This window comes from Odocoileus virginianus, chromosome X (assembly GCF_023699985.2).
Source record: "Odocoileus virginianus isolate 20LAN1187 ecotype Illinois chromosome X, Ovbor_1.2, whole genome shotgun sequence".
NCBI classification, from domain to species: Eukaryota; Metazoa; Chordata; class Mammalia; order Artiodactyla; family Cervidae; genus Odocoileus; species Odocoileus virginianus.
In genome coordinates, this window is record NC_069708.1 from 16,210,890 (window position 1) to 16,238,680 (window position 27,791).

Sequence of the window (27,791 nt, forward strand, 5' to 3'; positions counted from 1 at the left end):
GAGATATTTTAAGACTAGAAACACTTTTGATTAGTGACATGAAAGAATAGCTATAAATGTGACCAGCAGTTAATACTTTCGTTATCAGTTATGAATTATAACAATTTAACTTTAGGTGTTAAATTTAATTTTTTTATGACAAAATTTCCCTTTTATAATGGTCCAAATTACCACTTCACATTTGCCTTCAGAATGAGGAAAACCTCTAATTTAGTGGACTGGCTGGCTCTGTCACCATGAAGGTTAAGATCAAGGTCAAGGATTAATAGTATTAGTCTCATTCTGTTCCAAAGCCACAAGTATAAATTTAACCCTGCTGGCTTTCTTAAAAACGTGTGAAAGTTATGCCAAAGAATGTACAAAACCATCATCACTACTGGAAAAGTAATTCATGTGTTAACTGTACTAACAGTGGGATGCACCATCATCTCTGGTGAAACAAGACAGCAAGGTGTCACAGTTGCCTTGGAAACTGAGTTGCCAGCCTGGGTTAGTGTTGAGATGCTTAAAGTGGACACAGCACTATGCCAGCACCATAAGTATTCTTCCAATGCTCCTAAGTACCGTTGGCCCTGGATGAATGGGCACAGAATGGCATAGAAACCGTTGTCTGTGAACTATTTGCTCTCCTTCTGGTTCTTCAAACTTCATTTATGGATACTTATTTTCTTCTGAGAATAGTGCCTAAGAGATGCACCAGATTTTGTGCCCATTCAATAAGCTAGATTCTAGACTAAAAGCCACATTTCATAAGCCCCCACTACTTTAGTACATTGATTTTCAAACAAATGCCCCCACCCAGTATCTTCTGAAACCCTATCTCCCTCTATTTCTGGATCCCCCTCACACACCACAGGGGATGCGTCCTAGTAGTTGAGTAGGAAAAAAGAATCCTTACACCATCAAGATTTTGAAGATACTCTCTTTTTATTTCAAAACATGGGAATAACTCCAATTTTGAGCCTCAAGGACCAAAATCTATTTGAACCAAATATTAAGAAGGTGAGCCAGGCCACCATTTTTGGCAGCAAGCTTCCCATGGACAAGTGGATATGAGAGAATGACGCCCATGACATGGCTAAAGCTATAGCACACCCACAGAGATATTTGTACTTGGTTGTCTAATTTGCATGCATGAGTATAGAGCATTTTCCATGCCACTAGTACATATATGCCTTTTTCAAAGTCAGTGCAGGATCCATATTTGTGCAGGTCTTTAAAAGTCTGCTCTCTTACTACACGTTACCATAATTTATCTGAGAGAGCTTCAAGGTGACAAATTCTTTATGCCACTTTTACTTTCCCAAAGTCACTTCTGAATAATAATGATGGCTATCACGAGTTCCAGCATCACATAGGAGAATCTGCTTGTTAGTGATTTTAATATCAGTTAGCTGGCTATGAATGAACCTGGCTAAACATATCCACATGCTTGGTGCCCAGAATTTGAAATTGGTAATATTTAGCAGCAAGGGCAACCTTAGACCCAATGACGAGACTTAAAAAAAAAAAAAAAACAGAGGATGTCCCAGAAAGAATTGGGCTCTCCTGCTTTCCAAAGCAAATGCTTCCGTCATTAATACTAAAACTGTGACAGCCTGACCCACTCTTGCCTGGGAGCCCACTTTTCCCACTAATGCTGAATTGTTGGAAACCCAGATGGCATTCAGCACCAAAGGGGGAAATGCCCAAATCTGAAAAGGAACCAAAAGAAATTGTACCAGGGAAAGGAGATGGGAATGGAAAACAAGTTCCCAGAGTATCTCTGTCAACAAGCATGTAGACTCTTTATTACTAGAATATGCAGAATCCCATGGGAATTGCTACATTTTTTTTTTTTTTTGCCTTAACCCTTCCCTTGCCAGTCCTTCCCTGGCTGGTTGAACTGCCTCAGCAAGAGGGAGGGTCTGTCCCATCCAGAAGCCACTGAAAAGCAGGCCTCAGGAGCTGCACTCCTCGCAGTGACAGGAGAGGATGTACCGGTAGGTAGCCGTGAGTCGCATGCCCCCTGAGCAGCGCAGCCGCAGTGCCTTCAGCTTGGACGTCTGGGGCCGGCAGCAGTGACAGGAGGAGCGGAAGGGCTGCTTGAGGACAGTGCTGAAGGAGACCAAGGGCTCAGACCGTGACGCCTGGCTGCAGTGTCCCTCACACCGGGCCAGGAGTACCATCTGAGGAGAGAAAAGAAGTGGTTACCCCACGTGTGTGCATGCTAAGTCACTTCCGTCATGTCAGACTCTTTGTGACTCTATGGACGATAGCCTGCCAGGCTCCTCTGTCCATGGGATTCTCCAGGCAAGAATACTGGAGTGGATTGCCATGCCCTCCTCCAGGAGATCTTCCGGACCCAGGGATTGAACCTGCATCTCTTATGTCTCCTGAATTGGCAGGCGGGTTCTTTACCACTAGTGCCACCTGGCAATCCCAGTTACCCACGGGGAAGCCAAAATCTTAGCCAAGTCCCAAAGCATCCTTTAAAAGGCCCTAACACTGCTGGCTGGATGAGTTCCTGCTGGAAGAGACCAGTGTAAAAATATTTACACACCTACTTTTAAGTCCACAGTTTAGCACTCTTATCATTATGGCTTTAAAAGTTATAACACAAGATCTTTACATTAAGGACTTGGGGGAAAGATTTATTCAAAACAAAGCCTGATATATACATGCTTTTTGCTTCATTTTAATACATTAATTTTTTAAAAGATCCTCATTGTTTTTCATCTGGTGGTAAAATGCTAGTGCAACTTTTCATCAAAATAAAGTTTACCACAGATATAAATGAATTTTCCCAATTGAAACTGGCCTTTCAGCCACTATTCAATGAAATTTCCCAACCTAAGTGAAAAAGAATCTGTATCTGTCATTATACACGAAAATATAAAGTATGATAGCATCACCTGTGGTTGTTGTTCAATTGCTAAGCCATGTCCGACTCTGTGAGACCCCATGGACTGCAGCACACCAGGCCTTCCTGATTCTCACTATCTCCCAGGGTTTGCCCAAGTTCAGGTCCATTGAATTGGTGATGCTATCCAACCATCTCTACATTGCTGCAAATTTGCTTCTAAAATGTCAACACTCAGGCCCCATCTCAGGCCAAGTGAATGTAAATCCTCTGGAGGCGAGCCCAGACTTTCATGGTTTTCCAAGCTCTTTAGGTGATTCTGAAGGTGTGCTGGGGGTTTAGTACCACTGGACAAGCCCACCACCATGATGTGCAAATAAAAACCAAAGAATAAAAGAAATTTCTACTGACAGGTGGTAGTTTACCATTGGCTCCATGCCAGTTCCATCAGTCTCAAAATGTAGAACGTCATTCCAAATTGCAATCAGGGGTAAATAAAGAATGACTACAGAAAAAGAAAAGAAATTTGCTATCTACTGGAAATTACTGAAGAAAAAAGAATATGGTTTCTGAAGAAGAAAAAGAGAATAACCTAATGATGCTTAGGAAGAACTATTCTGGGCACTACAACTTGAAACAAGAGAGTGAAATAGAAACAGGGGATGTTTTGAGACCTGGAATCACACTTCTGGGCATATATGCTGAAGGAGACTAAGATTATGTGCAACTGCATTTTCAGAGTCATTTAAGGCAGATATTAGGATGCCTTCATTCTGACCATCTCCATTTCCAAAGGTAGGCTAGGGCGATAACAAAGCTTAGGTTTAAGTAGCAGAGGCTGTGTGTTCTTTATGAAAGTGAAGAGTGTTAGTCACTCAGTTGCGTCTGACTCTTTGTGACCCCATGGACTGTAGCCCACCAGGCTCCTCTGTCCATGGAATTCACCAAGCAAGGGATACGGGAGTGGGTTGCCATGCCCTTCTCCAAGGGATCTTCCCTACCCAGGGATCGAACCTGGGTCTCCCACATTGCAGGCAGATTCTTTACCACTTGAGCTACCTGGGAAGCCCTATGTTCTTTATAGGGGCTCTTAATGTGTCTTTAGTAAACAGACCCTTTAAGAATCTGATGCAAGCTACCAAAGTTTTCTGGCAAACAGTGGATATAAGCACAAACCTTATATTTTGCATACAGATTAAAAGGATAGAGCAGAGACTCATTTATGTGTACCATACATAAACGGTATCCTGGAAGTGGCAGTCCTAGTGGGAGTAGGGTGGGTAGCTTGATTCATTAAACTATAGAACATTATATATTAAGGCACAGAAGGTGGTGGAAACCTGAGATTATTGGTCTATGTTTATGTGGGAGGGTCTTGCTTGGTGAATTTCATATTAAGTGATGGAAAAAAAGTTGCCCTATACTTCCAGAACCCACAAGAACATAAAAAGTGGAACTATTCAAATGAAAGATTAAATGTTCCATAAATAAGCATGAAACTGCTTGACATTTATCTCATGGTATTTTAAGAATTAGCAGTCATTAATGAAAACTCATCAGTTATTATCTCTAATATCATCCTATAGGACAGAATTTAATGCCCAAGAATTAAAAGAAGGAAATGGCCTGCCCATCTTTCCAAAAGGAAAAGATGACTTCTGGTAATTAGAACTCATTAACATCAATATCTGAAAAGATGCTGGGGTGAATTCAATAATCTCTTAGCAACCAACAAGAGAATATGAAACTAGCAGGGTTTGGTGAAGGGTGTGTTGGACTAGACCTACTGATTTATTTTCTCTGAAAGGTCACAGAGGCACGGAAAAAATGGCAGCTGTAAGTCATTTTGATTGTATTAAAGCTTTGATTCTACCCTGCCTGCTCTTCACATTGACAGGGAAAGTAGACATAATCTGAAACTGGTTTTGAGAGACTATGCCACAAGTCTATATCATACATGCCAGTTATTGGTGCCTGCTCCATCCATCTAATGAGAGAAAGAATTCAAGGTCTTCCCAGTCTCTTCTCACCCTTGATAGTACATAGGAATAGTTCTTTCACATCTCACTTTGGAGTAATGTTAAAATTGCTCATCTCTAATGTGGCTCATCTATTGGGCAGATGAAGAGTTCTTCGAAGGATCACCTCCACAAATGGGAGTCTTTCGAGATTCAGTTTCAGTCTGGATGGATAGAGCTAAGCTGTGCCAGCAGACTTCATTCAGAAGGGCAAAGACATATCGTGTGTTATATCCAAATGAGACATGGAGATGTAAGAGAGGCTGGTTCCATCCCTAGATCAGGAAGATTCCCCTGGAGAAGGAAATGGCAATTTGCTCCAGTTTTCTTGACTGGAAAATCCCATGGACAGAAGAACCCATGGGGTCTCAAGGAATTGGACACCACTGAGCATGCACACACCACCAATGATGGCAGCTAACATTTATCGAGTGCTTACAACATGTTATTTCATTTAATTCTCATAACAATCTTCTGTGAAAGGTACTATTATTATCTGTATCATTATTACAGACGAGGAGACTGAGGCTTTAGCAAGTTTAAATAAATTCTCCAGACTCACCTATCCGGTAAAAGGCAGAGCTGAAATCAAATCCAGATCTGTCTAAAACCAAAACCCTAGTCTAAGGTACTGTAACATCATGCCTCCTAATATTAAGATGCTTTCCTGAGGCATGATCCAACTCACCCCTTACTCTTATCTACTTTGACCTGCCTATAATATGGAGTCCTAACCATATAACCACACGAGTCTGACCTTTTTCTTATGTACAGGCTTCTTGGGACCCATCATCACTATCTCCAATCTTAAGCACAGCTGAATCTTCTAAGAACGATGGCAGTCCTAAATAATATCTCCTCCACTGTCAAGTCTCTCGCCCAGCTCTAGTCCCCAGTGATTCAAGGACTCCCACAACCTCCCAGCAATTCATTGGATGATACCACATACCCTCTAACTGGTCACCAATCCATCCTTCAGCTCAATAGATCTTTGACACCTTCAAGCACCAGTTTACCTGCCAAAACACATTGGTCCCCAGCTTATGCTCAAGCACATTCCTCATACATGGGTGACCTGGCTGTATTTTATTAATTCCTCTGCATTTTGCAGTGCACTTAACTACTCTTAATGGAAACCATACACACTGCTCCATTATCAAATCAAGAAATAAACATTTTTGGACAAAGAACCCACATGGAGCTGCACCCCTACATGAGTGGGTTCAGTAGGAGGTTATTGCTCATGCAAACTTCTAATGATTTTTCACAGCTTGCTGTGGGAGGGGGATGCTTGCGTGTGTGTGTGTGTGTGTGTGTGTGTGTGTGTGTGTGTGTGTGTGACAGATACATAGTGTCTGCTTTTGGTCAGGTTCAATTTTTGCTATCTTATGGCTTGATGCTAGGAAGTTAGGCAACGTCTCCAGGAGCCTCACTGTATCTCCCCAACCTTGGAATCGCTTGGCTCTGGCTGGATGTGAAATCTAGTTCCTTTTAACACAAACAAAGCTGCTGGGTTCAGAGTATTTGCTCAAGGATAGACTTTTTCATGTTCTAATCTGATTTCCATGTGCCGAGGCTAAGAGCAACAGAAGGTCCTTGGGTAGTTATAAAAGAATAATAATGATGATGATATATAACATGTATTGAGCATTTACTAGGCTCCAGGCACTGTGCCAAGCCCTTCACAGGCAACTTAATACTTAACAACCATTTCAAAAGGTAAACTCCCCCCACTTTACAAATTAAGAAGTTCAAAGGCAGAGGATAAGTTATCTGCCTGAAGTCACACAGCTGTACAATGGAAGGCCAAGATTCTGAACCAAGACCCCGTGATTCCTGAGCTCTCTCTCCTAACTGCGGTGCTATACTGTCAGGGCATAAAAGTCAGCCTTTCAAGCTCTCGAGTTTCTAGCATAAGATGCTAGTTGGTCATGAACAATTTCAGGCTACATTGTGAGGGTTGTAGCCAGCTGTGATTCCTGGGTCCAGCCCAAGGATTGCAGTCAGATACCTCAGGCTCCCACTCTCTCTGATGACCTACCACAGTTTTTAGATAGTTATGTCTTTTGCTGCAATACACAAGCGTCTTCTGAGTGGAAGAAAACCCAAACACAGATGGTTTTCATCACCCCTGTTGAAAGACTCACCCTCTCCAAAGCCACTTTCTTTTCCTGTCATGTGGAGACCCCATGAATTCCTGGTGCAGGTCATGGTCTCCATCACTATCAGAATAAAGACCACCTGTTCCATCCTTCACTATCAGAATAGGGTTTTGGCTATTTTAGCTCAATCGAGTGAGAAAAATTTTTTGCGTTTTCTCAGCAGTGAACATCCCTTATTCCGTGGCACCCCTTGAAGCATCCCGCTTTCTCCTCAGGAATGTGACTCACCTCTGCTTCTCCCCTTCCTCACCTCACCAGCATCATTGATAAATGACTGTTCAGCTCATCTCCAGAAACCCAGGGAAACCTCCAAAGGGTCCATGCCAGGTTTAGAGCACCCACAAAATAGCGTCCCAGGGCAGGAAGCAGTTGTGGGTGGTGGGGTGAGTTCTCATAGGGTGGGTGGAAACTTGGTGAATCCCAGCTAGAACCTGGTCCCTTCACTCCGGTTACAACTCAAACTGACATGAAGAGACTTCTGCACACCGAATGCTCCCTTTTCCTCTCTCCCCGCTTTAATTGTAAGCATGATGAGGGCAAAAATGTAGCCTGTGTTTTCTTTTAACTTGTGTGCCTCAACTACCCACCACAGTATAAATTTGTTCCCTTTTTTAAAAAAAAATCAAGTCATATCCATCCAGTAGGCAATCGTGTTATAAACTCAATATCCCCCATTCCCCTCATTTCTCCTACCACATGGTGGGCTTCATGGGCAGCACTAGGAAATGGCTCAGGGATCCTATCGCCCCTTCTCAACCTTGAGGCTCAGCCTGGGCATCACAGGTCTCCTTTCCTTAGGGAATTGCCCCAGGCTTTGTCCCCTGAATCCTCCTCCTTCTTCCCCTTTGGCTGCTGCCTGCTTGCTCCTGTGGCCCTTCAGAGTTCACACAACCATACACCCTTCTTCCCCACTCCTGGCTTGGGGCCGCCTTCGCCTGTTCCTCACCCAGCTCAGACTTCACAGCCCTGTCCTGTGGACTCGCTTTCCCAGCCTTGATTCCTGAACACCTCTCTCTGGCCTGAATCCAGAACACACCCTTCCAAGCCCTCCTTCCTCCACTCACCTGAGAAGGGAGGTCAAACGGCTCGATCTGTTCCCTTGTGACTTTGATCCTCTCTTTCAGCACCCAGTACAGTGACTTACATTTACTTTGCCCCTCTGTGCGCTTCCCCACCCCCACCAGGTCTTGTGTTTAACGAGAACTGCAGTGAGCTTCGTTTTCCTAATCCTTTAAGGCTGTAGAAAATCCCAATACTTATTGAGGTTTCAGTGGTGACTGAAATAGAAAAGTGAGTCTAAACACCTGTCCAGTTTAAAACTTCATCAAGATCACACTATCATTTATTAATGTCTATAAGATGCCAGATATTAAGCTGGATGCATTACAAATATTACCACCAATAGCTAGACCCATACCTTTTGGAAGACAGCTTTAGCTTCACATAGGAAGAAATTGAGGCACCAAAGAATGATTTCACTTGCCCCTAAGTCACCCTTACTGGGTGTGAAGCTGAAATTTTACAAACTAGGGAGCTGGAATTTAAAACCAGGTCTCTCTCACTTCAAAGCCTGGGATGCCTCAGTTCCCTTGAAGATTCCCCAGATAACTCATTTCCACTAACCTCTGACCCCTTACTTGTTTGCTCAACCACCTTTACTAAAAATTCCAGGGAATATTGTCAGTGAAGCTGCCACTCCCTGAATCTTTTGCAGCAAATCTTAGAAGGTGTTACTGAAAGTCAGCAGGCGTATCATAACCTGTGGCCACACTGATCTCCATCGTGGACCATGGTGGCTGGTCCTTTCTGCTTGACTCCGTCAGCCCTTTCCAAAATTGCTAGGAGATAGGTGACAGGCCTCCGGGGCTGGCCAGCTGCAAGTTCAGAGTGAGGGGAAACAGCCTCATGGAAGGCTCCCAGAAAAGCTTTCCCTACTATTTTTATTTTTCTTACAGATATTGTTGAGTGTAAATCATTATTTTCAGCAGACCAAAAGTTGAGCCTAGACTTCTAAATACCAGCTCCCACGTGCAGCAACATGGATGGATCTAGAGATTACCTTACCAAGTGAAGTAAATCAGAAAGAAAAAGACAAATACCATATGATATCATTTATATATGCAATCTAAAATACGGTATCAATCAGCATATCTACAAAATAGAAACAGACTCAGACATAGAGAACAGACTTGTGATTGCCAAGGGGGAGAAGGGGTGGGGAGAGAAAGAATGGGAGTTTGGCATTAACAGAGGCAAACTATTATATATAGAACAGATAAACAACAAAGTTCTACTGTATAGCACAGGGAACTATATTCAATATCCTGTGACAAACCATAATAGAAAAGAATATGAACAAGAATATATATATATATCAATATGTATGTAAAACTGAGTCACTTTTCTGTACAGAAGAAATTAACACAGCAATGTAAATCAGCTATACTTTAATAAAGTTTTTTAAATAATAAAAAAAAATTAGTGGCTCTTACATTCTATTTGCATCCCTCAAAAACAGGAAGAGCCAGATGAAAAACGAATGAATCGAATGAAAGATGAATTGATAGATGAACACTCCAAGGCAGACATTGCCAATCCTGGGCTGACATTGACCAATCTACTTAATACTTCTTTCAGGTTTCAGCTTTCCTTACCAGTAAAATGGGATGATAAAGCCTTCCATCACAGGTTTGTCAGCAATGATTAGATCATAGGGTATGAGGTGCCTGACACATTTTAAAATTTTAAGCAAATGCTCTTTCTTCCCTGAGCATGCATCAAAAAGCTCCCCTTTATCTGTCTTCCAAAGACCAGACACCAGATAAACTATCCTGAGTCTGTGAGAATTAAGACTTATAGACTATCTCAAAATGAAAAGCAATTTTTATTCCTGGATACATAGAGAAAATTTAATCCAGAGAAGGTCTGAGTAGTTGAGATTCTGCCAGGCATATTTTATGGCCAAAGAAGCAAGGTTTATAATTGCAAGCACCATTTACATAAAACTATTGCTATATTAGGGATAGTTTGTTATGTTTGAAAACAGATTGTTCCCATGAAATTACAAACATTTTTCTACAATCACAATTTTGCGCTATTTATCATGGTATTCTGAAAGAAACAGAGGTGAACAAAGGTGGACTAAAGTCTGTTTCTAGGACTCATGCTCAAGCACCATGAGCTTGTTGGGTTCAAGTTAAGGCTATCTCTTCTTTGACCTTTCCTTAACTAATGTAATAATTGCTAAGCCACTCTGCCATCATTTCATCAAATCTCAGCTTGTTCTTTAGTTTTTAGAAATGCTTCAATTTTCCTGTTCTTTCCTATCATCAAGTGAACACTTTCTTTGAAATAATTTTATTTCCTTTCTTTTTAACTTATTTTTGGCCTCATCTTGCAGCACGTGGGATCTTTTCGTGCCCCCAACCAGGGATCAAACCTGTGCCCCTTGCAGTCAAAGTGCAGAGTCTTAACCACTGGACCATCACGGAAGTCCCTGATTTTGTTTTCTTTTTTAAAAAGAATCATGATTATAGAGGACAACTCAGGAGAGAGAGAAATCATTCATGGAATAATAAACACGAAGTACTAGTGCTCTCTGTAGGGGGAGTGGAGGAGAAATGAGTAATTGCTCTAGTCCATCTCACCTCAGGCCTACAGCTTCTCAGCAATCACAGCTGTGAGAACATGTCCTATTGTTTTTTCTCAATTTGTTTTATAATCTTTCCTAAGAAGGAATTGCAGGCTTGCAAAATTTCAAGTTTATCTATTTACTACTTTTTTTTTAGTTCAACAAGTACAAATAAGAAGCTTTGGTTGAAGTGAGTTAATCCAAATTCTGATCTCTCTAAACTAAAACAAGCCATCATCACTGAACTATACTCAGAGACGCTATGGAAATTTTAACAGGAGACAGAAGTCGTAATGTTTTTAAATGGAGAGGAGAGCCATTAACTTATATGGTCTCAATTTTAGTGGTTGATATTACCAAAACTTCTTAATTATACTGGTAATTAAAAAAATGCATGCCATATGAGAATATTTAAGTGGTTTTAGTCTCAGGGTTGGAAATGAAAATCTCTGAGGTTGGGCTAAACAAATTCTTATTTGCCAAATGTGGGCAAATTTCATTCATGTGACTGGGGGCAGTGACAGTTGTGAGAAGTCTCCTTCTGAGTCTATTTTTCCCTACTGTGTGCCTCCCTTCTGGGTGGTCTATGTGGCTGGCCACTCTTGGTGATGTTTAAGCATGTTATTACTTCATACGCTCCATCTCAACACTGAGACATCATTTTTGCCCGTGCAAAAAAAATATATATATACATATATATATAAAACCTGCACCAAACAAGAATGACTTGTATAATCAAGGTAAAATAATAACTTATCAAAAGGCCATTTTTCTTTTTAATTCATTTTAACATAAACACAGCAGTAAGAGAAAGGCATGGACCTGGAAACTATTTGAAGAGCCTACCAAGAAGTATGTTCCAATGCACAATCATATTGATTGTATTCCCTTCCTCTTCATTGCTGGTGGAGATAGGAGTTACGATAACATGTAGACAGTGTTTTTCTTTCTTGAACAAGGATACCACTACTCATCAATTTCACAGCCAAGGATAAAACATACCCCTCCCACCTTGAGCCTAGCAACAACTTAATTGTGGAAGCTTCCAGCCTTTCTTATTGACTTTGAGCAGTCTGAATAGAGTGAAGGTAGCTGGGTATGTACATGGTCAGTTAGGCAGCTTCATTGACAACAAACAGTTGAAAGCATGGTGGGAAACCCGAAAAGCATGATTCTGTGGCAATCCCTGTGGGTCAGCCATATAGTTCCCCATCTCTTGTTATGAGAATAGGCCTTCTCTCCTGTTTCTGGGAGTAAGGATACTCTTACAGAGATCTTGGTCTTACCTTGGAGCTACACTTGTACAGCGGGTGACTGATAGAATCAACATAGTGGTGCCTCATGCAGCGTCGAGGATCAGAGTCCATCATGAATGCGCTCTCTGTCTTGCTGTCTGTATCTCCCATTAGCGCCAACAGGGAGAGCATAGAAAAGGATGCAGCTAGTACATGATTTCTCATTGTTGTAAGGGAAAACTTCTCAAGAAGAACAGCAGAGGGAGGCAGAGGACTAAAAATTGGAAATGCCTTCACCTAGGCTCCAGTTCCTTTCAAAGAAAGGGCAGGATCTGGTTGGAGCTTTCTGCTTGTCATTGTCCTTTGTGTGCAGGAGTTTCGTCTTACTCTTTGCACTTGCGGTCCATCATCACTGTATCTGCTGCACAACTGTAATGAAAGCAGAAATTATTTTCCCCAGAAACATTTACCCAGAAAAACTAATGGAAACCTAGAGGTATTGAGTAGAATTTTTTGCATGTCATTTATGAGTTGAGAATATTAATTTCTAGAGTGTCATTCTCGTAAGTTGTCAGCCATTTCATCCGCTTCCCCCATAGCTTATGGTATATATTTAAAATCATTTGAAGGTGGACACAATGGTTTAGTGAAAGTACATGTTGACTCTGATCACTGGAGTCCATGTTCCAAGGAACAAGGATAGTTTGAACCCATAGTCAAGATTAACTACGTGGTTCTGGCCATAGCATAACTCAGTTGGGTGGTCTCATTCTTACTCCTGGCTGGTGAGGGCAAGAGGGGTCTATTTAGTATTTCAGTAAGCTTCGATGTCCATGTCAGCTTCCAGGGCTAGAGAGGAGGCAGGTCAGCGGTAACAAACACAGGGCATGTCCCACGGGAAGGAAGCACATTTTCCATGTCCAAGTCTAACCCACCCATCCACCTAGTTTTCCACTTCTGCACTCTGGGCTCATCCTGTTTTTGTGTGAAGCTCTGTGCCACCCAGCATCAATGATAAGCTGCATCGGAAATACACATTATGCTAACTGCTCTCCAGCGTGGTTAAGACAACACATGTATAGTTGCCAACAGACTCACACATTTCTGAAGAGCCTTTGTAGCCCAAGCACATGGTATAATTTGAAAAAGTAAGTGGTTGTTGGAGCAAAGACTTGTCATTAAAGTGGGATCATGCCATACCTGAAATTTGCCTTCTTTTTTAAAGCATATACCTCTTGGACAAAGGACTCCGGTCCATAGTCTGCTCAAATCACCTCAGTAACCCCACCCCCAAGGCATGGCCAGCATTATCACACCAGAAGACAGAGAGCATCAAAAATATCTTCAACCATTTAGGAAAATTGGAGGACTTGACATTACATCAAAAACAAAAGGAACACAATAATTAAAGCTTCAGAGGTAAGCTTTCAAAGGTATTTCAGATAAAAGTTTGAATATTTTGCTTTATAGTACAACATTTTTTTAAGCTTCCTACTCACGAACAGTCTGAATAAATATGGCAAAGTATTGATAAGATGAAGTTTTAGTCCATATAAGTTGGTTACTCTTGCTCTAACAGAGTGGCCCCAGACCCCCTTAACCTCAGTTTAGCTGTCTTGTGAGTGTGGGCTGGTGGAATCCCAGGTGGAAAAGGGTATGTGACACAGGGCTATTTCAGAGTGGAGCATCCCTGGCAATGGCAAAACTTGTGCACATGTGTTTCAGGGAAGCGCTATAAATTGCAGGAAGGGCAGGGAACAGTAATGAGGGGACTCACCTGGATTCTAGCACTGCCATTCATTAGCTGGGGATCATGTACAGGATCATTTGAACTGTTTCAGCCCTGGTTTCCTCATCTATATAGGAGTTGGGGAAAATGGCATCTGAAGCCCCCTCTTGATCAAAAATGCCAACATTTTAGATACTTATGGATTCATTCTGTTTTTTCTTTTTTTTTCATTTATCCCCATCTTCATATGTAGAGAATAATCCTAAAGTTCAGGACACCATATTTGCATGCAACTTTGCACCACTTTCCTTTATGTGCATGCTAATGGTAACATCTCACCAAAATTGATCAAACCTGAACCTAAAGCTCCAAATCAGCAAAAGATGCAGAAGAGCATTTTTGCTTTCTTTTCAGCTGCATATTCTAGATTTTCCTCTGCATGTTACACTGAAAGTCAGCAAGACTTCAGCTCAAAGAGCCAGAGCTTTCTTCAGTTCCATGTCAAGAGGCTGAGGTATTACTGACCATTTCCTGAGTTTCAATATGACTATATTTTCCCAAGTGGTTATCTGTCTCTTTGAAGCCTTAATTAGTCTCAGAAAGAGAATTTATTGGACTTCTCCTTTCACCACTCTGGTCTACAGATATTTCCCCCAGGAATCAATGGCAAAGGGATAAAGGGGAAAAGCAGACATTCCAGTCCTGACCTTCCCTTTCCACTGCCAACTTCTTTTCAGAGCCATGGCCAGGAGGTATGGTTAAATGAGCAAAGCAAATGAAAGAAAAGCATGCATAGCATGATGGTAAAAACAAGTGACGACATCAACAACAAAATCCTATAAAAGTGTGTGTATGCATGGTGGTATGTGTTGGCATTTACATTTATTCCACAGAAAAGGAAATATAACAGGCTCTTAAATATAGAAGATGGGCACCCTCACTTATATAAGAGAAATGAAAATTAAAGTACTTTGAGATACTTTGTTCAACCAGTCAGATTTATAAAAATCCCAAAGTCTAATTATGTATTCTATTGGCAAGGCTATGGGAAAACAAGCCTATTTTGGAGACAGTACAGTAAAAATTGGTACAAATTCTATAGAAGCCAATTTGGCAATATTTGTTAAGCCAAAAATGTATATAATTTAGACCAGCAATTTCACTTTGGAGAACTCTCCTACATGTGAGATCACACAAGCATATGGTTATTCACTACAGCACTGGTTGTCATAGCATAAAACTGGAAACAGCACAAAATTTCCATTAGTAGGGGGCTGGTTAAATACAACATTCATACAATCAAATACTATGTACCTCTATAAAGAGGAATGCAGAAACTCTACTGATTTGTGTTAAAACAAAGAGGGATAAGAATATATATTTATGTTAATTTGTATTTACATAGAGAAGCTCTGAAAGGACACTCAAGAAACTATACAGTTAGTTATGTGTGGAGTTGGAGGACAGACCTGAGAAAAAGACTTTTTGCTATATATCTTTTTTTAAATTTGTAGATGTCTGAACTTGCAAATATATTACCTATCCAAAATTTCATTTAAAAAATAATACTTTCTCTTTTCAAATCAAATCTTAGCTTAGAAATAGTAATGGATGTTTGTGCCACTTTGAGTGTTTTAATAATATTAAACTTTTGTTCCTTAGAAGTATGGGAAGACATGCTAGTCTCAGTCAAGTAGGTTTCCCAGTGGACCAGTTTGTTCTTGTGCACTACTGCCACCTAGTAGTAACATTCTGAATTGCAAGCACAGTTAAATTTTTTTTTTTTCCCAAAAGGTGAATAAAATAATTTTGTAAGCAAATGTTATGACATTTATACTGATACAGAGCTAGTTAAAGTCATACAAAATGTAACTCTATTATTTGATTTTCTCTTTAAAGATAATAAGCTGAGCTGAGAAATAGTAATAAAGTATAAAAGAATGACAGAAGAAATATTCCTTCACCATTAATAAGAAATAGATGTTTTCATTTCAACACTCTCATAAAGCATGATACTTTCGTTCAGTTGTTATATAAAACTCTGACATGAGAATGCAAGCAACAGTGTAAATATGCCACAGAACTCACAGAACCCTTGGAGCGTGAAAGTCTAATCCTTGCAACAGAACACTGGGATTTATGCCTTGTGTTCAAATTGAATGAACCAACACTGCTGTGTTGAAGAAGAAGTAAGCAGAATGCTCAAGAAAAGAGTGATTCTAATTAAGTCAAGTTGCCTTAACATTGTGTTGGTCTGGATATGCACAGGTGAGGGTGTACAGAGTGCTCTGAGAAGCACTCACAAAGAGGAAAATCAGGAATGAAGGAGATATACATCACTTGAGATGAGATCCCCCTTTGATGGCAGCCTAGGGGTATCTATGTCTGTCTTGTAGGAGCCCCTGTTATTTTTCTCAAAATTAAATTAATTCTAACTTACTTTAATTTTATTAAAGCCATGTAGCATAAAAATCAAGTGCTGCCAATGAAGACTTAGAACCTCAGCCCAGCCAGTGATGGATTGAGTGAGAAAGTGACTGTCTCATTGAACTCAGTAGACCTGGGTTGCTCTGTGCTCCGGATACAGTCTCTGAGACATGAACTTGGCCGATATACAGAACCCACATTCTAATAGCTCCAATGTGGAGCCTCTGCCGGCAGGAGAGGCACGTAGGCTGGCGTGCCCGACTTTGGAGCTACCCTCCAAATGATACCAGTGGAAAAGAACAACTGGTGCCCAGATTTCCCCACCTGTCACCCTCAGCGAAATAATATAGCAGAGCTTACAGCGGGCCCAGCCTCCTGGGTGAGAGATGGTGTTGTATCCACAGATCAACTCACTCTTGGGCTGACCTTCTCCCTGGCAAAGGATAAAGTGCTGGTTTCATACAAGTTATTCCAGCAATCGGCTAAGACAAGTGGCATGTGCCTAGTGGCCTTATTCTTGCCCTGCTTGCCAGACAAGGGAGGGTGGTACTCAGCATCCATATTTCCCCCCTGGACTGTTTTTCAGTATAATACATGCAGGTTTTACCTCCTGCAGCTTCTTTCTACAAATACACATTTAACACATATTCACACTGAACAGCTACTATGAGTCTCCTTTTGCTCTAGCAGATGAGACTTAAGGGTCAGGAAGAAAAATAGGTCCTATTCTAGTTCCTTCTTCCAGCTCACTGCATCCACAAGCAAAGAGTCTTGGCCTGTAGTCTTTCTGGGTAATCTTTTCGGGCATGCTGATGAACTCACTTAACATCTAATTCATATGCAACATTCATTGCATCATTCCTAAGAAGATCAAGTTAAGCAGATGAAATCTAATGACTTTGGAATGATGTCAGTGTGCCAGACGGAATTATTCGATGTTAACTATCATTTAAAACAATCATCTCAGGCATAAGTAAGGTAAAGATGGCAGAACACAGAGCCTCTCTCAAAGAAACTGCACACACACAAAATTAGAGATTTAAAAGTGGAAGAAAGCTTGCCACTAGATAACACTTCATGTTGGAATTAGAAAAACAAAAACTCAAAGTCTCATCAGAGAGTGTGAAGTGCTAAGTAGCCCCTTCCCAGGAACTCAAAGAATTCCAATTGGATCTAGTCAACGAGATGCCTTGGAGAATAAGTCAGATGCTCTTCCCAAGGCACTTAATTTATAAACTGTAAACAGCAGGCTGGATTTTATAAAGCATCCCATGTGCTCAATGAATGGTTTTTTATATTATTCTTATCCGACAGGACATCAGTAGCAACGAAGAGCTCAAGCCCGGGCTCATCCAAAGCCAGCCCTCCAGCCTGCCCGCCCCAGGCATCTATCTCCAAGGAGAGGCAGCCGCAAGGTCAGTGGAGAGGGAGCAGCTTCTGCCCCTGGCATCTCAAGCATGGTGTCTGTTCTACACCTAGAGGTGGCAGAGCACGGGAGGCAATGCTTGCCCCCACAGAGTCATCTTAGGAGAAAGACGACATCCTTGGGATTAAACAACAGCTCTCTAGTCTCGGAGAGCCTCTTTTCTCCCAGCCTGCATTACAAGGTGTGCTCAGTCGCTCAGTCATGTCCAACTCTCTGTGACTCCTGCACCGCATCCCACCACATTCCTCTGTCCATGGGATTTCCCAGGCAAGAATACTGGAGTGGGTTGCCATTTCCTTCTCCAGGCAGACATGGCCAAACTCAGGGGTGATGGTGAGGAAGAAAAGAGATAGAACAAGCAAAAGGGAACAAGAAATAGAGCCCAAGAAGGAAACAATAAATCAAAGGCTAAGATAAAGAGGGATGTGAAAAAGAAGGACTGGGAATAGAAGTAATTTCTCACCAACTGTCAAGTGGCGCCACCTGTGTGTGTATCCGTGGATGGAATAGTTTCACTGTCTGGGGCAGGACTGGTATGGGAGGACTGGACCTAGAACCTGACTGAAACTTCAAATCCTGATTTTTCAGGAAATCCAGAGGAACCACTCACTGTGATCCAAACTCCCACCTATCTACAGTTTTCATCTCTTCCTCCCCAAACCTATTTCTAGCCTGTGTCCTACAACCCAGTGTCTTACATTCATTTATCAGAAATACTAGATAACTATTCTACAACCTTCTGAAACTCGAAGGGCATTCTACTATTGTCTGCTCTGGCAGAAGGAAGGCTATGTTGAAGAGCTGAAAACTTTGAGCCCTACCTACTTTCCTGTCACTGGCTGTGTGATCTTGAGCAAGTCAGTTGCCTTCTCTGGGACTCAGTTTTCTCATCCACAAAAAGAACAGATTGGTCTAGATATTTCTATGGTTCTATCTGTTTCTAACATTCTCTAACTCTACCCAAGCTTCTCAGAGTACATGTCTGCTTTGGGGCTACATGGTCCCGAAAGAAATACTACAGAAAAAGTTCTTTTCTTACTCAAGAAGTTAATGATCACAGAAAAGTCCAAAAAATTTCTGATGTGGGGCCTAAGCCAAAATTTTAAGGTCAAACTATAAGAATTTGACTCTTATTATGATGAGGCCATATTGGTGCCCAGAAATAAAAATAGCCCTTAATAATCAGTTGACTTGGTGTTTGAATGTACTATGATTTATAAATTAATAATATGTTGTTAATAATAGGAAGCAGTTAATGAAGATACTTAACCAGTTCTTATTTCTCTTAAAGCTGTCCTAAAATTTGAAGTGTTTCTTTCCAGTCTTCACCAAATGAGGAGAAGAGAAAGACTAATAGTAGTCAATCATAGTAAAATTAAACTTCCTTCAATTGAGGATGTTGATGATACAGCCTGAGTTCAACCTTCTTACACCTTTCCTATAAATGACCCTTATTCCTAATGGATTGAGCCACAGATCTTCATGCCCTAGTGGGGCCATTTGTGATGCTCTGGTTCAGGATAGAAGAGGAAGATTGGTTAGAAGAACTTTCTTTTCTGCAAATGTGGTCAAGAGCAAGACACTCTGCTTGGTAAAGCATCTATGCAAACATTGTGCTAGGGTTGCTGAAGCTCTAGGCTGGGCATTAGTTAGTGTTAGTCACTGAGTCGTGTCCAACTCTTTGGGACCTCATGGACTGTAGCCTGCCAGGCTCCTCTGTGCATGGGATTCTCCAGACAAGAATACTGGAATGAGTAGCCATTCCCTTCTCCAGGGAATCTTCCCCACCCAGCGATCAAACCCAGGTCTCCTGGATTGCAGACAGATTGTTTTACCACCTGAGCCGCCAAGGAAGCCCTTCTAGGCTGGGAGTTGTACTAAAAGAGTTGTCCATTGAGTATGGGTTTTGGATCCTACGCTGGGCTTCTGTAGTCGTCTATAGTTTCTATACAAAGACTCATTCTGACTTCTTAACGGTTGGCATAACTGACTTTTAGAGGAGAAAGCTTGCATAAATTGGAAATGACCAAGTCTGATTAACCATGTGTCAAGAAGTAGGATACAGTTGAAGGCTTCTCCTCTGGAGGTTTGGATTATTTCTATAAATCCACTCCACTAAAAGCTGTGACTGATATGGTGATGAGCTATCAGAAAAGGTATAGGGGTGGCCTTTTTGCAGTGTCAAAAATCAACAATAGCCCTAAACATGGAGCCCGCTTCCATTCTTTCATCAATAATAGGGAGAGAGGAAGCCACAAAAGAAGTAACAGGAGAGATGGAGGAAGCATGATTTTTATGTTTCAAATCTGTCACTGCCCTTTCAGTGATTTCAGATAGCAGAATTCTAGAAGGGGATGGTTTCCTTCATTTCACCCACTCTCTCCCTGGAAGGGGCTTTCACATGAGGACTGAGACATACTCCACCACTCACCTTGTGTAAGACCCTTTGGAAGGAAGTTCTGAGAGGAGTTCTGAGATACCCAGCACAGGGCACTCTGTCTCATCAAAACGTGAATGTGCACTCTCCCTGTAGAAAAGAAAAGGTTCCCAGGTGTTCTGGGGACCCCCTGTGCTGATGTAATTTGATACTTGTTCTGCCACTGGACCACTGGCTGTGCTATGGCCTCAGGAGAAGAGGGATAATCAATGTTAGCTTAGGGTACAAGCTCCTGTTCACCCTGGAGCCAAATGAGTATGTTGGCGTTTCTTCAAAGTGTCCAGCAAAGCATTTCCAAAGCTGCATTTGCATCTCCTCACCCACAACAGCGTTCTGGAATGGTGGGTAGTGATCTCACCTAACAGCTGTAGAGCCCTTAGTTAGAAATTGGGCATAAACAATGGAGCAACTCAGTATTTCCATTCCCCATCCAATTTGCCTTTTCTGCCTAGTGATGGGACTTGAATACTGAATCCCCTCCTGTGGCAATCCGGAAGCAACACTTGCAGACAAAGATTCACGTCAGAGGGGCAAGGTTAAAGCCCAGGGAACTCTACTCAGTATTCTGTAATAAACTATATGAGAGAAGAATCTGAAAAAGAATGGATACACACACACACACACACACACACATGTGAAAGTGAAAGTGTAGTCGCTCAGTCGTGTCCAAATCTTTGCGGCCCTGTGGACTGTAGCCCGCCAGGCTCCTCCTCCATGGGATTCTCCAGGCAAGAACACTGGAGTGGGTAGCCATTTCCTTCTCCAGGGGGTCTTTCTAACCCAGGGATCAAACCTGGGTCTCCTGAATTGCCAACAGATTCTTTACCATCTGAGCCACCAGGGAAGCCAGCCCCCACCACATACACACATATAACTAATTCACTTTGCTCTTCACCTGAAACTAACACAACGTTGTAAATCAACTATACTCCAATACCAATTTTTTCAAAGTGAAAAAGAAACAAAACAAAAGTCAATCACATAAAAATGTGTTTCCCAGGACTTCCCTGATGGTCAAGTGACTAAGACTCTGTGCTCCCAATGCAGGGTGCCAGGGTTTGATCCCTGGTAGGGAACCAGATCCCACATGCTGCAACTAAAGATCCTGCATGCCACAACTAAGACTCCTGTGCAGCCAAATAAATAAATAAATATTAAAAATGTGTTTCCCTCTATCACTAATCGCTCTGAACTTATTGGCCTTTTGGTTTTCTGTTTGTGTTTTGCTTTGCTTAAACCACACACACTTTGGTTATGTCTCTTGATTGCCAGCCCCCATGTGACACTTCTATTCTGCTGCCTTTAGATTTCAAACTTCAAAAGAAAAATTCTAATTCTGAAAAGAAGTCATTTCCCGTAACTGGGAGGAAGTCACAGACATGTATCAAGCCCTTAAATACTGCCTTGAGCATTAAAGAAAAATTGACCTTGATTAAGAATTGAATTTCTTTGACTCGTCACATCCATATTAGGAATGTGTGTGCCTACATCATTTTACTTAGATTTAAGCAAGGGGAATTTTTTTTCACCTGAAGAGTTGACTTCTTTTTCTAATGACAAGTAAAGAAGGCAACTTCAGAGTTCAAGTCCCTATTCTTGGCAGGGGATAGGTGAAATTAAGGGAAGCTTCCCTTTCTGAAAGTATGCTATTTTAAAATCTCCAGTAGCAGATTTTGAGCATCAAAAATAATCCTTTCTCCTTCTTTTTTTTTAACTTCTCCCGTGGCCTACTCTTTTCCTATCTTTATTCCCTATTGATGAAAGAATGGGAGGAGAATCCATCTTTAGGGCTATTGTTAGTGGGTGGCACCACAGAAGGGTCACCCCTGAGCATTTTCTGACAACTTATCAACTTTCTTGAATGTATTAACCTGTTGCCCTTTCATTTTTAAAGGATATGGCAATCAGCTGGATCATAGCTTAAAAGAAAAAGTTGGGATTGAGCCAGGCTTTGGAAGAGAGAACATGGTATGAAAAGATTCTTAGCTTTTGTAGAAAAAACAAAGAAAAACATATCTACTGGAAATCTTAAAGAACTGAGTTTAAAACTATAGACCATGTTCATGTACAGATTTGGACATGAGGGCAAAATGCACTCTGATTGGATGAATTCCTGATTCTAAGCATGAGGGATATATTGCCTCCTAAAGCTACCCATTCTTTGCATTTCTGAATCAGCAGTCTTTCTAACAAGAAAGTGGTTGTCCCAGACTGTGAACCCTCATCCAGGGAGTTACATTCTAATGACTGAAAATGGCTCTGGTAAGGGGGGAGGCATGATTCTCAGCAGTATAGTCTCACCCATCAGACTCTGAGACCCTCTGATGAGGGAGACAGGAAGGATGGATGGTACCAAGGAAATTATTGCCAGACACACAAGAGAAAAGCTTTGCAGATGTGAGAGCAGCTTGCATCAGAAAGCATGCTATGGGACAATCTTCCTTAAAAACTCTAGTACGTGGGTGTGTGAATTTGCCACATGCAACCTGCGTGGCCAAGCCAGCACTCGCTGAAGTATCAGCTACTCCCACCCAGCTGCATATGCACTGGGCTTTCGGCAGGATTCCCCACCCTTTGTTTTTTTCCTGGATGCCAACGTAGAAGTTTATGGTTGCTGATTTGAAGGGTGAGGAGTGGGTACTACCAGCTGGAATGTTGCCACTGGTAGAGGCAGACAGGAAAATACGAAGGCTCTTAATGTCCTCCCAAAGAAAACCTTTGATGGACAAAAGAGTGGTTGTATTTTTACCCTCTCTCTTCATGCTGCCAGGCGTCTTTAAATAGATTCTCTAGCCTAGGGACTTGTATGGAATAATTCATATTAAAACCCAAGAAGTGGCAACAGAGGGGAGTTGGTTCTTTCTTCTCCTTCTTTTCTTTTCCTTCTTTTTTTTTTCCTTCTTGTCAAGCTAACAGGAAAAAAAAGACTCATTTTAATTCAGCTGTGTTCAATTTTTCCTTTCGGGTCTTTTAATGAACTTTAGCTAATTCGGAAAAGACTACCAAAGCCCCCAGGAAAAAAAAAAAAAGGAATAGGAAGCTGCATTGGAGAGTGCTCCTTAATACCTTTTGGTCCTGAGGACATTAGTAGCATCCTTTAAGGATGCTGCACCCAGGGGGTTACACAAGCTCTTAAATGGGAATGTCTAATTGAGAAGTCCAATCCTTCCATTTGCAACTCATAAACTGATCTGTTGCTCTGCTGTTTAAAGAGAGAAAAAGAGAAGTCCTCCCCACCTCCACAGCCCCATGCATTTTTAGTTCAGCTCAACCCAGAAACCATTTCTCCCCTCTCTCTTTCACAAAACGGGTTTCCTGAAGACATTCAGCCCCACACTAGCCAAATTAAAAGTCCTGTCTGTCCTTCTTTTTCCTTGGTAAGGGGAGGATGTGGGAAGGACAGAGCAAGGGGGCGGGTCCAGGTCCAAGGATCCAGGGAGCTTTGTTTCAAGTCACTTGTCTCTCTCCCTGAAACAGAGAATAACCACATTTCTCTTAATGTAGGCCGAAGTGCATTCAGGCGTTCCCATAGCACTCCCACCCCCGGCCCTTTGCTGGAGATGTGCGGGTCACTGTGATGGTATGCCGGTCCCTGCCAGCCCGGGTCACTCCAGCCCTTCTCTCAGAAGCCTAAAGGGCAGCCTGAGCCATGAGGCTGCTCCTCTCTGCGAATGGGCTCAGGCTCGGGGTGCTCCAAAAAGACCCCCGATCCCATCAGCCCAGCAGAGCTGCTGCCAAGAATGACATCCTGGGAATACTATGGATATGGGGAGACCTCATGGGCTGTTGGCCTCGGATGGGACAGGACCCAGGCTGTCTGCTAAACAGACTGAGCAAAGAGCCAGCTCACAATGGAAGGAGCTCAGGCGAGGGGAATAGGGGGCGGGGTGGGAGTGGTGGAGAGCAAAAGCGAAGAAAAGCCACATGCCACCCAGGAAGATTCCAGGGAGGGCGGGAGGAGGTGGTGGAGGAAGGACTTGCAGGAAGCTAGTACCCAGACATGGCACTGCCAGTCTAGCTGGATTCTTTTCCGAACTAGATTATGCGAAAGAAAGAGGGGAAATATATAGCCTGCCAGCTGTTCAAAGGCTTACAACCTTGCTTTTATTGTCCGGGTAAGTTGGTGAGGTGGGGCATCAGAGGAATTCCAAACATACCATCCCAGAGAAATTTTAATATGTTCCACAGTGTCATACACGAAGAGGAAATGACAGCTGATCACAGCCAGGGCAGGCTGCAGCAATCTGGGCCTTGGGGCTCACCCACCCTCCCATGGCCCAGCTTCCCTCCTCTCTCTGTCCTGCCACCTGCCGCCCCATCCCTCCTGCTCCCACTGGCTCAGCCAGGGGGCCTGGACAAAGTTGCCTTAGTTGACTGTCATGGGAAGAGGTGAGAATGAGCTTGAAGGCCGCTGGCCAAGAAGTTGAGGGCTGGCTAGGGTGAGTCAGCCCTCCTCCTCCCCCGCCCCACCCCAGGGAGTCAGAGGCATCTTAATCCAACCACAGGGGATTATCTGCTGATAAGGACCAAATCAAGGACTCTGGTGATGCTGCTTTCAGGGTCCCGCCCACCCCACCCCCAGTAACCTACTGGTGTCAGAAACAAAAGATCGGATTATTTGAAAGCAACATTGTTAGCGGCTCTGATGGAGACCTGGGTTTGGGCAAGGATTTCCAGCAACTTCTTCCCAGGGGCCTCTGGAATTTAGGCCAGGCCCAGAGGTCATTGGTTTCGATCCTGGGGGTGGGACAACTAAGTGGGGGGAGATACTGGCTACATCTTCCTCCGGGTGTGTTTCTAATTCAATGATTCATCAAGCAGCCCTGATGTAAGCCACTGAGTAGGTGACTCATAGCCGTCCCTGATACAGACAGCACGTGGTCCTTTCCAAAGGGGGCTCAAGAGAGCAGAGAGAGGATAAACTGCCCTTTTGCCAGGCTTCTCCTAGCCAGGAGGGAAAGATCTGGGTTGTGCTAGCTGTGAGTGACGTGTCCCCAGGATCCGATGATAAAGGCCTAAGGGGAGCCCCTTTATCATAAATAGAAAGAAAATCGAGCAATATATGACCATCATTTCTAGTAAATCTGGGTACCAGAAGATATGTGAAATGCTTCTTTCTAACAAGGAACTCATTGACCAGTTTGCCCACTGGCCAAATCCATGTCAGTTCCAAAATCTAACTGGAAATAGCATAGAGACTGAGAATTAGGGCATGAGACAGTGTCTCATTCACCTTTGCATCCATCAGGACTGGCATAACATTAAAAGAATGATGGCATGAATAATTAACCAATAAGAAAAATAGGCCTTGAATTGTAAGTTCTCAAAATACAGTAAAAATTGCTGGCCACCACTGGTGGCTATAATTCTGAGAAATTCACCACATTTTTCAAGGGCCGAGGAAAATAAATGAGTTGGAAATTGTTAAATGTATTGAAAAATGATTTATTTTCCCCTTGACAGTGTCATTGGGACTCGAATTAAGATTGAAAACTCCACAGACGTGTTTCCATCTGTGGCTGTCAGCTGATGGTACATGGTCATCTAGAAGGCTTCAGCCAGCTCTCCTTCCACCCGAACCCAATGTACGCTACAGTAAATGATGCAAAACATTGTGTTTTGTGCTCAGACACTCACATATCGTAGTCTGAATAATAGTTTAAAAGGAATTGTTTTGATTTGGCTAAATGCTTTGTTAACAGCAGTAGTTTAAAATTGTATAGCAATAGAATCCATGGTATCTTCTCAGCCTTTCTCGAATAAATAATGACTCTCTCAAAGCTGTAAATTAGCTCATTCAAATGCCAGATTTTCATTCAACAATGCTTGTTCGCTTAGTTATTAGAGAAAATCACACGAGTTTCCCCAGAAAGCATGTTCCTGCTCCACGATAAAGATTGGCCACTCGATGCTAAAGTTTACTTTCAGAAGCCAGACAGATGAGAAGAAAATAGGCAGATATTTGCATTTGATCTAAACACACAACTGAGAAGCATCCGGCAGTCCCCATGGTAGGTATTTGGTAGACACCTATGGCCAACTCTGCATTTTAGACATCTCTACATTTGCAGATGCACCTGGCATTTAATTTAGGTGTTGAAGCAGTTTGCCAATGTCAGCTCCTTGTAATTAAAAAACACTAGTATAAATGAAAAGAGACATGCTTCACAGCATTCGGATCTGCTATTCATGACAGTTTCCAAGCATAGAAGGAGGGACTCCCCTCTTGCCAAAGAGCTTCCTTTCCTGCACCTGAATCTCAGCAGAGAAGGGAGGTTACCTTTTTTCAAGCAGGTTTATCTCAGCTCCTCCCGGACAATGAGCCTCAGTTACAGGGCGTTCAGAGTCATTAACATTCTGTACACAAACTTCCCTCCCCCAAGAAAGAGTTATGCCCAGGCCTCCTACAGCCCAATTGTTCATTTAAAGAGAGAACTTGTGTTCAGGAGCTTGAAAGAACCCTCTGAATATTCCTCAGGTGTTTGTAGGAGTCATCCCTACATGACCGGGTCCCTGGGCTGGTGGGAGCATCCTTTCCCAGTTACTTCTTAGGCAAGGTAGCATCAGTGAAGAGACAAGGCGATTACTAAAAATAACCCTTTGCAATAAGGCCAAGGCAAACAACATGCATTTCCCCGGACTTTTTGCGGAATGCAAATCCTATAGTAAACCCATCCTCCTCTCTCCCTGGTGCTCCTGACCGCATCTATGGAAGTGAAGATCTTGCAAGTTGGGAGAAAGGTGCAAAGGAACCGGATTCCTGCAAAGCGTGACACAGAAAGGTAGAAATAAATGTTGCCTATTGTTTGAAGTCATTCTAAGCGCTCCGGCAGAGCCCTGGCAGGAGATCAGCAGCATACATAAGTAGTAATAAAAGTAAACAGTGCGCTTTTAAACTCGCAGGCTTGCCCGCGTTCACAGTGCCCCATTGTAAGAGGGATGAGGGCGGCGGGGAAGATAACCGGGGCTTCAGGAATCCATGTCGGCGAGTAGCTGCTTCTCAGTCTCTTTTCACGGGGACAAATAGAAGAATCATTACAAAGTTCCATCTAACTACGCAGAGTCTGAAAATCCAATCCCTTTCAGTCCAACCAAAGGAGATTTTCCAGCCTCTCTTCCAGGCTCCCCTACTCTGTCACCGACTTCAAAGACCCGTTCATTTACAAAACACAATGCTAGCGCGCTACAGATTAATGCAAATTCAATTAATGCAAATTTAAGTGGTATTTAAAGGTTGTCTCTTTGAGAGGAGGATGAAACGCTCGCTTTGGAAAGAAGTAATTTCCTAGGCAAGCCGTCAGCGCTGTTTTCCTGCTTACCTTGGGGGAAACGCAGAGCTCCTTTCTCCCCAGACTTTTCTGAGAGCTAGAAAGAGGTCGTGCTACTTCCAATTGCTTTTGTTCTTCTGTCCCTCTGTCACATGGCTGGCCTTTTATATTTGCAACACACAAAAGTTAGGACTGTTGTTTAAGCGACACAGGGAGAGAGAGAGAGAGGGAGAGAGAGAGGGAGAGAGAGAGAGAATGTCAAATGGAAAAGAGCCATTGCAGTCATATATCAATCAGGCGTGCGGCCGCGGCAGCGCACTAGCAAATGGGAATGCCAGGGAAATGTGAGGCGCCCGGTATCGGGGACTCGCCGCCTCTGCCCACCGCTCGGCTCCCTTCCACAGAGCATCTTACGATGGGAACCGCATAGGACTAACAAGGGCAAGGAAGTCCCCCCTCTCCGCCCCGCCCCACTTCTTCTTCTTCTTCTTCTTCTTTTTTTTTTTTTTTTTTTTGATGTTTTGGAAATATTTAATAAGAGGCTACATAATATTCGGGATTTAATTCTTTGGCAAGCATGCGGCTGCCCTAAAGAGGTGGCGTCCGCAAGAAAGAC

At 42.6% G+C, this 27,791-nt stretch overlaps 1 protein-coding gene across 1 annotated transcript; it reads right to left on the bottom strand.

Moving 5' to 3' along the window:
- Nucleotides 1–908: 908 nt before the first annotated feature.
- NDP (norrin cystine knot growth factor NDP) lies at nucleotides 909–27,619 on the bottom strand. Its single transcript, XM_020878858.2, has 3 exons — nucleotides 27,227–27,619; nucleotides 11,940–12,317; nucleotides 909–2,168 (listed from the first exon to the last, which is right to left on the bottom strand). The coding sequence occupies exons 2-3, from the start codon at nucleotides 12,111–12,113 to the stop codon at nucleotides 1,941–1,943; spliced, it is 402 nt and encodes a 133-aa protein (XP_020734517.1). The 5' UTR covers nucleotides 12,114–12,317; nucleotides 27,227–27,619; the 3' UTR covers nucleotides 909–1,940.
- Between the last annotated feature and the right edge of the window lie 172 nt (nucleotides 27,620–27,791).